Here is a 14,286-nt window from a genome sequence, read left to right on the forward strand (position 1 = left end):
TCATATGCCTCTTCTTAATGTGCCTCCCAGAGATACAAATATTTGCCTTGAGTAATTGTTTCAGAAACCTTGTCATTTTCCAGAAGTCTTATGCTTATGGAAAACATGTCTTCACAAGGTAGGCCTACTAATCCAAATAATTTACGAACAAGGTTTGTTTTTTATGTCTCTGGGCTAAGGAACATGAGACATGGACATTTACATAGGAAAGCTATTTATTGTGCTCTGAAGTTTGTTAAATTCAACGCATGCGCACTGGGGATCAGTAGTGAGGAGAATTGTGAATGGGGGGAGTATTTTGGGTGTACAGTCATAAATCGGACTCCGAGGAGCCAGGAAGTATGCAGCGCGACAGATAAAGTCGAGAGAGCGGGCGTTTGTTGTCAGTGGACGGGGATCACACGCTTCAGGGTGAGAGGGAATTATAACCGAGTGCGAAATTGAGCCTAATCCATTGCAGTGGCAGAGACTGACCACTCAGTAGTTTAGATTTGAAAGCGGGGAGAGATCACGACCCTGCTTACAATTAGGTAAATATTACGTTAGCACATTGCTACGAAACAAGACGGAAGAGAATAGAAGCGGGATTGCTGTTATTTCACGGCAAAGGGTTGTCTTGCTCACAAAACAATTCGAATCAAGGATCATTTCTCAGCAAAGCTTCAAGATGCCTCGGGTGGTCCCGGATCAAAGGAGCAAGTTTGAAAACGAAGAATTCTTCAGAAAACTCAGTCGGGAGTGCGAGGCAAGTCTACTCATTGGATACATTTTATCTGGTGGCGGAAACAAAGTACCTCATAATGTGGAAATGCACGTTGCGCTAAGACAGCAGAATAGCCGTTTTATTATTTTCTTACTGAAAGATGGATATGGTTTCCATTATAGATATGAAGCACTGTTGAATTTATCTGATACAGTATTTCATATTTTAATGTCTAAATAAGCCTACATTTTTCAAAAAAGTGGAAGAGTTATGAAACTATTTTTAGTTTTGATTTGTTTTAAGTCCATCAACTTATCTGAGTCTCTCATCACCTCGCTGCGCGAAACACTGACATTCACGGTGACTTTGCCTCATGGCTAATGTACATTTATTTCCCATATTGTATAATTCAATAGCCTAAATGGAGATGCATTTGAATTAAATTAATCTGATACCTCGGAATTGTAAGAATTTAGAAAAATAAAGACGTGTCTCAAATTTAGACTATCATCTGAGCCATAAAGTGAGCCATGCCTTCACAGTAAAGTCTATTCATCCTACTTACTTATGTATTTTTTCCCCTCTGGGATTAACTTTATTGATGCATTTTTCCCTTCATATTTTCAGATCAAATACACAGGTTTCCGAGACAGACCGCACGAGGAGAGGCAAGCCAGGTTTCAGAACGCTTCTAGAGACGGTCGCTCAGAAATAGTGAGTAAACATTTCTGTTCAGCACACAACTGCGATAATAAGACTATAATCAGACATAATTACACTAACCTTAAGTGTTTGTCAATATATTGCATAAATAGACACCCGGAACGGAACTAGACATTTTACATGCCTAGTTAAATAAAGGTTAAATTTAAAATAATTCTAATAAAACATCAGCCAAAACATGACTTAATCCTTTATTCTCTGGTAAACAACACAAAAAACATCCTCATAACATTATTTCACAAAAAAATTCATAACACTATAATATGATTAATGTATCAGGTGTCTGACAGACATGGCTATTAAGGTCTGCCTCTGTCTCAATAGCCTTTTGAGGAGAGAAAGACAAACGGGCATTGACAATGACTGAAGTCGGGGCAGAGCTGGTCTGGCGGCACAGACAGTGGCTACATAAAACAGTCCTTCTGCTCACTCCTTTTTCAGTCATCACGATATTTTCACTTAGGCTACACTCTTAAAGGACTCTGTCCCTGGAAGAACCTTTGGGGGTTCTAAAAAATGCCACACGGGGAACCTCTCCAGTTCAAAAAGGTTCCTTTGAAAAGGGTCTCTTTAAAGTTTCAAACTGGAACCTTTTTGTGATGGGTGGGGTTACATTTTGAACCTTTTAATTGTAGAGGTGGCAGCCTATCAAAAGATTACCCGTTGCAGCATTGAAACATTAAAGGTTCCTCCAAGAAACCGTTCAACTAACCAAAGGTGCAAATATGAACCATTGACCTCAACTCCAGGGGTTCCTCCGGGTTTACTCGAGTCCCGTTCATTCTAAGAGTGTACTAAGGTATTAAGGTATTTGCTGTAATAAAGTCAAACAACATTATTATTTTTTATCTAGGCCTATTACTTATATTCTTAGAGTAGTCTAACATTTCACTCTTTTTGAGTCAGATTTTTACAATAGTTTTGGTAAGCTAATTCAAATCAAGGATTTTTCCTCATGCCATTAAACAATAACGTGACATTGCAGTGTATTCACTGCCATTTTCAGACAAAAAGATTCACAAAGATATTCACAATAATAATATTGTGACTAGGCCTACTTTTAATGAGTTATTTTTTTTGTGATGAAAGTATTTTGGCACTTTATGAGGATTGTTTGATTTGTTACAGTCACTGTTTGCTCTGGGTCCTATGACCCTACCATTCACCCAAGTGTGTCTATTTCAAAATACAATTATTCTGACTGAAAAAGACATTTGAAATGACCATCATCATACCTAAAATGTTAGTCAATTAAATACATTCAAATAGACTTTGTTAATTAAATAAGGCAGAATATATACTATCCACATATAGTCTTAGTAATTATCTGGTCATAACATTTTATTTTGTGTTAGTATGTGTTTTGTGTATTCTGCCTGTGTTGTTTTTATTCTGTTTGAAGTAATGCTGTGAAAACAACAGAAAACATTATGTCCATGTTTGGAGCTCAGTTGTTTAAAATCTTTACCTATGAGCTGGTAATATTCCATAACATCAACCAAGCACAGGGAACATAATTCAGAAGAAATCATCTAGACCCTGTGTCATTAGTGTCAGGCAGGGTCTACTTTTAAGCTATTATTGATTTTCCTTCCTTCCCTGTCTTTCTTACTGTATTCCTCCTCTCTCTCCCTCATGCCATCTCTCCCTCATGCCATCTCTCCCTAATGCCGTCTCTCCCTAATGCAGTCTCTCCCTAATGCAGTCTCCCTCCCGTCTCTCCCTCATGCCGTCTCTCCCTAATGCAGTCTCTCCCTCATGCAGTCTCTCCCTCATGCAGTCTCTCCCTCATGCCGTCTCTCCCTAATGCCGTCTCTCCCTCATGCCGTCTCTCCCTCAATGCCATCTCTCCCTCATCTCTCTCCCTCATGCCATCTCTCCTCATGCCTCTCATGCCGTCTCTCCCTCATGCCGTCTCTCCCTCATGCCGTCTCTCCCTCATGCCGTCTCTCCCTCATGCCATCTCTCCCTCATGCCGTCTCTCCCTCATGCCGTCTCTCCCTCATGCCGTCTCTCCCTCATGCCGTCTCTCCCTCATGCCGTCTCTCCCTCATGCCATCTCTCCCTCATGCCTTCTCTCCCTCATGCCATCTCTCCCTCATGCCGTCTCTCCCTCATGCCGTCTCTCCCTCATGCCATCTCTCCCTCGTGCCATCTCTCCCTCGTGCCATCTCTCCCTCGTGCCATCTCTCCCTCGTGCCATCTCTCCCTCATGCCATCTCTCCCTCATTCAGTCTCTCTGTCATTTCTAAAGTCAGTTCTCTATTGCCCAGTATTCTCCCTCATGCCGTCTCTCCCTAATGCAGTCTCTCCCTCATGCCGTGCCATTGTCTCTCTGTCATTTCTAAAGTAAAATTCAGATGTTGGTAAAATAAAATCTCTATACTCCAAATAGAGAAAATGATGACTCTTGTTTTTTCCCCTTTCTCTGAGTGTTGGGAGCGCTGTCCCTGGCTCCAGGCTCCAGACACTAGTCTCTCTGATGTGAAAAAGAAATGATGGGCTGCATAATTTATGCTCAGGCCCAGCGTTCTGATCCTGTTTGTATTGATTTCCCTCTAAAAGGCTTTTGTGGCGACGGGCACCAACCTCTCGTTGCAGTTCTTCCCAGCCAACTTGCACGGGGAGCAGAGGCAGACGCCCACACGAGATTATGTGGACTTTGATCGGGAGACGGGAAAGGTAATCCTGACATCTCTTTTCTCTTCTCTCTTCTCTTTTTATCCTCCCTCTAATCTCATCTGTTCATCTTTTGAGAGGTGATTTTTCTTAACCTCATCTATGACACTTTTTATTTCCCAGACATTTCTGTGAACTCATGTAACCGCACACTAATGATCTGTAAAGAGCTTGGTATGGGCTCGGGGTATTCCTAGAATTTTTCACCAAAAGTTGAGGTTGATCTCACGACAGTTTGATTGAATCCAGGCTGTTGATTCAGATTGATATGTTTTCTGGGTGGGATTAACCATGGGCTTTCCGTAATGATATGTTATTGCTTCACACAGAACACTGCCCTGCCGTCCACTTAAAACCCCACTCTTCACTGTTTCTCCTATTGTTTTTTAGCATGCCCATTTCTCACTGTAATTCCAACACATTCTACCAACTCAATGAACACACGACTACAGTATGTGGTTTCCCTCAAAGCCATAAGGAAGGAAGATGATGACACTGTTCGAACCATAGAAATACAATCATAGTTATATAGTAATAGTACATTACAGTATAGTATAGTATATAAATAGTCATTCTATAGTAAAGCCTTGTTTTTCCTGTGATTCTGACAGTACTGCAGGGCAGGGCTTATTACCCAGGGCTTATTATCCAGGACTTATTATCCAGGGCTTATTATCCAGGACTTATTATCCAGAGCTCATTATCCAGGGCTCATTATCCACGAGGAGGTCTACAAAGACCACATTCACAACTACAAGAACTCACTTCCCACAACCAAATCTGCTTATTTCTCCAACATCATAAGGAATGAACAAGGAAACCTAGGAGGGCTTTTCTCAACCATCAACAGACTTCACCACCCCTTGGACAACCCCTCTCTCACAATCACCACAACCTCTGTGACAGTTTTCTGGCATCCTTTCAAAACAAAGTGGAGGCTATCTATCAACAGCTGCAACAGTCTCACCCTTCAGTCGGGCTTCCGGGCTATGCATAGCACTGAAACTGCCTTGGTAAAGATAGTGAATTACCACCTCTGTGCTTCTGATGCTGGGAACATCTCCATCCGCATCCTCCTGGACCTGTCTGAAGCATTTGACACTGTCTGTCATCAGATTTTAACTGAGGCTTCTTGGAGTTTCCGGAACAACACTTGCCTGGTCCCAATCTTATCTATCTGATAGACAACAGTTTTTCTTCCTTGGCAACTACAGGTCTGCCCCAGCCGTTGTATTACAAGGTATCCCACAAGTCTCAGTGTTAGGTCCATTACTGTTTAGTATTTACATGCTAATCCTTGGTCAGATCCTCTGTTAATTTGGACTCCGATTTCACTGTTATGCAGATCACACATCTTCACCCACACAAAACCCAACTCCACTTTGTCACCCCCCTCTGTTGTTGACTGTCTCCGTGAAGTGAAAACTTGGATAAGCAATAATGTTTTCAAACTAAACGACAAAACAGAGATTATGCTCATGGGCCCCAACTCCCTCATTAACAAACTGGGTCGACGGCTGCACCATCCGCTCCAACTCCAGAGTCAAGAACCTTGGTGTTACATTTGACCCAACTCTGTCATTTGAACCCCACATCCAGAACATCACCAAGTCAGCCTTCTTCCACCTCAAAAAAACATCTCACGACTCAGAATCTCTCTCACTGACCCAAATGCTGAAACCCTCATTCACACCTTTGTTTTATCATGCCTAGACTACTACAACGGCATTCTCTACGGACTCCGCGCCAAAACACGAGACAGACTTCAACATATTCAAAATTCAGCTGCACGAGTCCTCACACACACCAGACTTTGGGACCACATCACTTCCACCCTCATCAAACTCCACTGGCTTCCAGTTCAATATAGGATCATCTTCAAATTGCTCATGCTCACCTACAAAACCCTCAATGGACTGGCGCACACATACCTTACTGACCTCCTGCACCCCTACACTCCCACCTGTTCACTGTGCACCTCACACACTGGCCTCCTCACCCTCCCTCTCACCAGGCTCCACTCTATGGGAGACCAGGCTTTTAGCAGTGCAGCTCCCCAACTCTGGAACTCCCTCCCTCTCCATGTCAGAACCTCAAATCCATACACATATTCTAAAGACACACCTCTTCACACAGGATTAGCTTTTATCCTCTGTCTAGTTCACTTCCCTGGTTAGTGTGTCATCATGTCTAGGTGTTCTCGACACTTAGTCTGTCCTCATGTTTAGTGTACTTTTATATACTTACTTATTTAATATGTGATTTTATTGCTTTATATACTACTGATTTCTTGTGAATGTCAACTGACTTTGTGTGTTGTGAAAAACGCTTAAAATAAAATGTATCATTATTGTTACAGGCGTGTTAAGGTGATGCAGCCGTGACAGCTGATAGTCCATGGGATTGTCTCCAGGTCCTACCAACTCTGTCAATGTCAAGTCAAATCAAAATATATTTGGCACATGCGCCAAATACAGCAGGTGTAGACTCTACCCTGAAATGCTTAACTACGAGCTCTTTCCCAACAATGCATAGTTAAAAAGTAAGAAAACTTTACAAAAATAAAAAACAAAATAGTCACACAATAAAATAACAATAACAAGGCTATGTAAAAGGAGTATCAGTACCGAGTCAATGTGCAGGGGTATGAGGTAGTTGAGGTAATTGAGGTAATATGTACAGTGCCAGTCACAGGTTTGGACACACCTCCTTAGCCAAGGTTTTTATTTGATTTTTTATTTTTACATTGTAGAATAATAGTGAAGACATCAAAACTATGAAATAGCATATGTGGAATCATGTAGTAACCAAAAAAGTGTTAAAAATATCAAAATATATGTTAGATTTTAGATTCTTCAAAGTAGCCACCTGTTGTCTTGATGACAGCTTTGCACACTCTTGGCATTCTCCAAACCAGCTTCACCTGGAATGCTTTTCCAACAGTCTTCCAGGAGTTCCCACATATGCTGAGCACTTGTTGGCTGCTTTTCCTTCACTCTGTGGTCCAACTCATCCCAAACCATCTCAATTGGGTTGAGGCCGGGTGATTGTGGAGGCCAAGCCATCTATGCAGCACTCCATCACTCTCCTCCTTGGTCAAATTGCTCTTACTCAGCCTGGAGGTGTGTTGTGTCATTGTCCTGTTGAAAAACACATGATAGTCCGCTAGGCACAAACCAGATGGGATGGAGTTTCACTGCAGAATTATGTGGTAGCCATCCTGGTTAAGTGTGCCTTGAATTGTAAATAAATCATAGAGAGTGTCACCAGCAAAGCACCCCCACACCATCACACCTCCTCCATGCTTCACAGTGGGAACCACAGATGCAGAGATCATTCACCTACTCTGCGTCTCACAAAGACTCACAAAGACACATCAATTGGAACCAAAAATCTCCAATTTGGACTCATCAGACCAAAGGACAGATTTCCACCGGTCTAATGTACATTGTGCATGTTTCTTGGCCCAAGCAAGTTTCTTCTTTTTGTTGGTGTCCTTTAGTAGTGGTTTCTTTTCAAATATTCGACCATGAAGGTCTGATTCACGCAGTCTCCTCTGAACAGTTGATGTTGAGATGGTTCTGTTACTTGAACTCTGTGAAGCATTTATTTGGGCTGCAATCTGAGGTGCAGTTAACTCTAATGAACTTATCCTCTGTAGCAGAGGTAACTCTGGGTAACTCAGCTTCTTTCCTGTGGCGGTCCTCATGAGAGCCAGTTTCATCATAGCGCTTGATGGTTTTTGTGACTGCACTTGAAGAAACTTTCAAAGTTCTTCAAATTTTCCACATTGACTGACCTTCATGTCTTAAAGTAATGATGGACTGTCATTTCTCTTTGGTTATTTGAGCTGTTCTAGCCATAATATGGACTTGGTGTTTTACCAAATGGGGCTATCTTCTGTATAACACCCCTACCTTGTCACAACACAACTGATTGGCTCAAATGCATTCAGAAGGAAATAAATTACACAAATTAACTTTTTATAAGGCGCACCTGTTAATTGAAATGCATTTCAGGTGACTACCTCATGAAGATGGTTGAGAGAATGCCAAGAGCATGCAAAGCTCACATCAAGGCTACTTTGAAGAATCTCAAATATATAATATATTTGGATTTGTTTAACACTTTTTTGGTTACTACATGATTACAAATATGCTGTTTCATAGTTTTGATGTCTTCACTATTAATAAACAATGTAGAAAATAGTAAAAATGTAAAAAATCCTTGAATGAGTAGGTTTGTCCAAACTTTTGACTGATACTGTATGTTTTCCATGTCCAGCCACGACTCTGAGGAACATAGGATATTACAGTTTTTCGGATCACGTTGATAGGATAGATCGAATGGTGCTCGTCAAGTTTATTTATTTATTTTTTTACCTTTATTTAACTAGGCAAGTCAGTTAAGAACAAATTATTATTTTCAATGACGGCCTAGGAACAGTGGGTTAACTGCCTGTTCAGGGGCAGAACGACAGATTTGTACCTTGTCAGCTCGGGGATTTGAACTTGCAACCTTTCGGTTACTAGTCCAACACTCTAACCACTATTCTCCAGTGATTGCATGTTCACCAAAAGAGCCGAGGTTAGAGGCGGTTTATCCACTCACCGACGTGGACTCGTCAGGTATCCCGCACGCTGGTATCCTCTATAACGACGCCTCTTCCTTCTTTGAGTGTCGGGGATTTGGGCCTGGTCCAGGATGAGCCGTACTGAATAAAATAGGTGATAAAATGATTATCTGAACCATTAAACACCACTGACTGATTGCATCCCTTCTATTTCCATGGAGCGCTCAATGAAACAATGGGAAACATACATATTTTAGCCCTGAAGATTTTACTAGTCATTGTATAAAGATGACCCAAAACGTTATATTTGTTTAACAGATTAGATAAGGAATCTTAAAACTTGACACCTTTGTTTCCACACCAATGAAGATGCAGTGTTTAGAATGATTATATTTATTGTTATTGTTTTGTTTGTGTATTCATTTGCTCCCCTGGAGTGCTCGTGGCTGTTGCCGTATGTAAGGTGTGCCAGAGGCCCCTGAAATGTGCTCATTAAAAATGCATCCGTGAGAAATCGATGGACCTTTCGGCTCAAGGCTGACGGACTAATCTTTGCCCATTAATTATTTAAAAAGGCGTGACTGGGAGTTGTCAGGCGTGCAGAGCACTTTACAGATGAGGCGCTGAGTGTCTGGGGCAGGGGCCTTGTAGTAACCCTATCCCCTATCCCCTCTAGCAGGCTTAGAGAACATGCAGTTTTAATGAGCCCTGGACCCTCAGTCCCTCCTATTCCAAAATAAGCCCCAAGGAGCTCCTAGTCACAGCCACGCTCCTAGCACTGTCACCCTACACAAACACATGCACTTTTGAACACACACACACACACACACACACACACACACACACACACACACACACACACACACACACACACACACACACACACACACACACACACACACACACACACACACACACACACACACACACACACACACACACACACACACACACACACACACAGGGTATAAATCCCAAGACGGGTGCTACTGCTCTGCTCCTTGTCATAAGTACTTCTCTTTAGGAACTAAGGTGGAACCTACTTGGAGAACGTATGATTTTTCTCTGGGCTCCCCGTCCCTCCCTCCCCCTTGATGCCTCCCTCGTTCCCTCGCTCCCTCCCACTTTACCCCTATCTACTCTACCTCCCTGCAGACTAGTGGTGTCAGGCTGGGAGAGATGTTGCGTACGCTGCAACCTCTGCTCTTAATTAGTGTGATTGTTAACCTTCTACACAAACACATATCACACTGCCTGGCAAGGAGACGTTAATAGACAGAATGTCTGCAGTGAAAAGTGAAAGCGTGTGGCGTCAGTGGTGTCAGAAGAGGAAACGTGATGGCTGGTTTAACTGAAATAACGCGGGTTTAACCGGTTTGTGTCTGCTGCTGTATTCATTCAATACCTTTTAAAAAGTCTGAAATAAAAGAGCAAACTGTGGAGGTGAAATATTGAAGCATTTCATGAAGTCCTGGCCTAGCTGTTTTCATGGGGGAACTGTCCAGGTGTGGCCTATAGATACATCAGCCATGTCTCTGTATGTATGGCATGTTCCCCCTATGCCCAGTTGAAGTGTGAGGTCCATAAAGAGCATATAGCATGCAGCTCTCCCCTCACCACCACCCAGCGCCAACCCAGAGTAACAGATGAATAGGGAGCAGTTATAATATTCTTTCCATGAAAAGTGAGTGATTTTATGGGTCTTGGTGTTTCTGATTGATGGAGTCAGAACCAACCACAGCGCAGTGTGAGCCCACGGACTCTCTCTCTCTTTCCCTATTTTTCCCTCTCTTTCTCTCTGTTCTGCCCTTGCTCACACTATAGCTCCCTCTCTCTCTCTCTCGCTCTCTCTCTCTCTCCGTCTCTCTCTCTCTCTCTCTCTCTCTCTCTCTCTCTCTCTCTCTCTCTCTCTCTCTCTCTCTCTCTCTCTCTCTCTCTCTGTCTCTGTCTCGCTCGCTCTCTCTCTATCTCTGTCTCTCTCGCTCGCTCGCTCGCTCTCTTTCTCTCTCTCTCTCCCCTCTCCCTCTCTGTCTCTTTCTCTCTCTCCGTCTCTCCCTCTCTCTCCCTTTCTCTCGCTCGCTCGCTCGCTCTCTTTCTCTCTCTCTCTCTCCCTCTCTGTCTCTTTCTCTCTCTCCGTCTCTCCTCTCTCTCTCTCTCTCTCTCTCTCTCTCTCTCTCTCTCTCTCTCTCTTTCTCTCCGTCTCTGTCTCCGTCTCTGTCTCTTTCTCTCTCTCCGTCTCTCTCTCTCTCTCTCTCTCTCTCTCTCTCTCTCTCTCTCTCTCTCTCCCTCTCCCTCTCCGTCTCCGTCTCCGTCTCCGTCTCTGTCTCTTTCTCTCTCTCTCGCTCTCTTGGTATCTTTAGGTCTCTCTATCGCTCTCTCTTTATCTCTTCTGGTCTCTCTCTTTTTTGGTCTGTCTAGGTCTTTCTATATCTCTTTTGTGGTGTTTCTCTCACTCGCTGTTCAGGTCTCTCACTCTTGGTCTCCCTCTCACATGTCTCTCTCGCAGGTGAATAAACCATTGAAAACAGACGGTGCCAGCAGAACCCCCCCCCCCCCCCCAGTAGAGCTTAAGTACAGGCTCTGAGTGTCACTACAGGCTAATGGGAACCAGCTGTGTGGGAGGTTAATTTTAGCGGTAGCTAGTAGGGCCTGGGGAGGAGCCGCTAACCCTGTCCCAGCCAGGGGCTCCCAGTAGTCAACTGTTTCGTACCAGAACCCTGGTCAGTCCAGTGGATCATCCACACTGCCCTAATGGACATGGACCCTAACTCCCTTGTCCAATATTAAGTTGATTAGATTGGAGTGCCAAAGGATAGCTAACAGTGCCTTCAGAAAATCATCAGAGACAGAAATGAATACACAGCAGCATACTGTTCAAAATTCACAGAGCAGAACAGGAAGTTGTATAACTGCCACAGAAGCATCGAGTATAGAGTCCTTAACTCAGGTCCTCATACTGTGACAGGCAGCAGAAGTGCAGGGTGTTTGAATTTCTACAGTAGCAGACCGGAGAAGGGGGATGATTCAATGTGTCGTAATCAATTATTAATCTGTTCCAAGTGAAGTTAGCTTACCTCAGACATGAGTTCAGAGAGATAAGGGGTCTCTGATGAGGATCCTCCATTGATGCCAGTTGTGGGAAAAGTACCCAAATGTCATACTTGAGTAACAGTAAAGATACCTTAACAGAAAATGAAAAAAAAGTGAAAGTCACCCAGTAAAATAAAATAAAAGTCCAGAAGTATTTGATTTTAAATATACTTAAGTATCAAAAGTTAAAGTATAATTCATCTCAAATTCCTTATATTAGGCAAACCCGACGGCACAATTTTCTAGTTTAAAAAATGTACGGATAGTCAGGAGCACAATCCAACACAGCATTTGTGTTTAGTGAGTCTGCCAGATCAGAGGCAGTAGGGATGACCAGGGATGTTCTCTGTTTAGTGAGTCTGCCAGATCAGAGGCAGTAGGGATGACCAGGGATTACATTTACATTTAAGTCATTTAGCAGACGCTCTTATCCAGAGCGACTTACAAATTGGTGCATTCACCTTATGACATCCAGTGGAACAGTCACTTTACAATAGTGCATCTAAATCTTAAAGGGGGGGTGAGAGGGATTACTTATCCTATCCTAGGTATTCCTTAAAGAGGTGGGGTTTCAGGTGTCTCCGGAAGGTGGTGATTGACTCCGCTGTCCTGGCGTCGTGAGGGAGTTTGTTCCACCATTGGGGGGCCAGAGCAGCGAACATTTTGACTGGGCTGAGCGGGAGCTGTACTTCCTCAGTGGTAGGGAGGCGAGCAGGCCAGAGGTGGATGAACGCAGTGCCCTTGTTTGGGTGTAGGGCCTGATCAGAGCCTGGAGGTACTGAGGTGCCGTTCCCCTCACAGCTCCGTAGGCAAGCACCATGGTCTTGTAGCGGATGCGAGCTTCAACTGGAAGCCAGTGGAGAGAGCGGAGGAGCGGGGTGACATGAGAGAACTTGGGAAGGTTGAACACCAGACGGGCTGCGGCGTTCTGGATGAGTTGTAGGGGTTTAATGGCACAGGCAGGGAGCCCAGCCAACAGGGATGTTCTCTGTTGAATGAGTCCGCCAGATCAGAGGCAGTAGGGATGACCAGGGATGTTCTCTGTTTAGTGAGTCCGTCAGATCAGAGGCAGTAGGGATGACCAGGGATGTTCTCTGTTTAGTGAGTCCTCCAGATCAGAGGCAGTAGGGATGACCAGGGATGTTCTCTGTTTAGTGAATCCGCCAGATCAGAGGCAGTAGGGATGACCAGGGATGTTCTCTGTTCAGTGAGTCCGCCAGATCAGAGGCAGTAGGGATGACCAGGGATGTTCTCTGTTTAGTGAGTCCGCCAGATCAGAGGCAGTAGGGATGACCTGGGATGTTCTCTGTTCAGTGAGTCCGCCAGATCAGAGGCAGTAGGGATGACCAGGGATGTTCTCTGTTCAGTGAGTCCGCCAGATCAGAGGCAGTAGGGATGACCAGGGATGTTCTCTGTTTAGTGAGTCCGCCAGATCAGAGGCAGTAGGGATGACCAGGGATGTTCTCTGTTTAGTGAGTCCTCCAGATCAGAGGCAGTAGGGATGACCAGGGATGTTCTCTGTTTAGTGAGTCCGCCAGATCAGAGGCAGTAGGGATGACCAGGGATGTTCTCTGTTTAGTGAGTCCGCCAGATCAGAGGCAGTAGGGATGACCAGGGATGTTCTCTTGATAAAGTGCGTGAATTGGACCATTTTCCTGTTCTGCTAAGCATTCAAAATGTAAGGAGTAAAACATACATTATTTTCTTTAAGAATGTAGTAAGTAAAAGTAAAAGTAATCCAAATATATATAGTAAAGTACAGATGCCCCAAAAAACGACTAAAGTAGTACTCTGAATTATTTTTACGTAAGTGCTTTACACCACTGATTGACGCTTTGTTGTTATGGAACTGCATTGATACTGATGACTCACCATGGGATTTTAGGGCATCTCTTTAGGCTAGGTCAAGAACCTCTACACAGACTATCTGGACTGAAGTCATGCCCATTTGATAAAATAGGATTTTTACTGTAACAAGAGAAGGGAAGATAGACTCTTAAATATGAACTCTGTCTCCTCAACTCAATATTGTTGAAATGTGAGACACGTAGGGTTTTGGAACGTGGTTCAGCTTTAAGAGTTTAAGAGATATTATGTTTGGCATCTTGTCCAAATCTCCCTCTCTACTCTGTTCATCAGTAGCACTTGTGTGTGGTTTCCCTTTATACAAAGCACAAATTGGGTTCCGTCTGCATGGCCATGCCACAAGGTTGAGTTTGGAGGCTTGTTAACTGATTGGCTTCTTGCTGCTGGTGTAGACCATCCACAGTGTGCTTCCACTCTGTGTTAAGAGCACAAATACATGAAGAAAGTGGCAGAATGACTCCTGAACCTTTGAGCTACAGTCTTGGTATTACAGCAGTAAGCCATAGTGAGACTGTGTAGGTGTGTTGGTGTCTGTCATAGGGCTAGAACAGAGAGAGACAGAGAGCGGGCCTCAGAGGCAGCAGACTCTATAAATCTTTGGCCTGTCTCTGGATGTAAGAATTTTCGCTCGAGGGCAGATAGCACAGGGAAG

At 43.7% G+C, this 14,286-nt stretch overlaps 1 protein-coding gene across 2 annotated transcripts in view; it reads left to right on the forward strand.

Moving 5' to 3' along the window:
• The first annotated feature begins 308 nt into the window (after positions 1–308).
• Positions 309–14,286, forward strand: part of LOC124037267 (core-binding factor subunit beta-like) — a 38,704-nt gene continuing 24,726 nt past the window's right edge. For both annotated transcript variants that reach the window (XM_046351956.1, XM_046351965.1), the window contains exons 1-3: positions 309–745; positions 1,331–1,417; positions 3,992–4,108. In XM_046351956.1, coding sequence (XP_046207912.1) covers positions 668–745; positions 1,331–1,417; positions 3,992–4,108 — 282 coding nt within the window. In that variant the 5' untranslated portion in view covers positions 309–667. The remainder of the gene's footprint in view (positions 746–1,330; positions 1,418–3,991; positions 4,109–14,286) is intronic.

This window comes from Oncorhynchus gorbuscha, linkage group LG01, assembly GCF_021184085.1.
Source record: "Oncorhynchus gorbuscha isolate QuinsamMale2020 ecotype Even-year linkage group LG01, OgorEven_v1.0, whole genome shotgun sequence".
In the NCBI taxonomy this organism is placed as follows: Eukaryota; Metazoa; Chordata; class Actinopteri; order Salmoniformes; family Salmonidae; genus Oncorhynchus; species Oncorhynchus gorbuscha.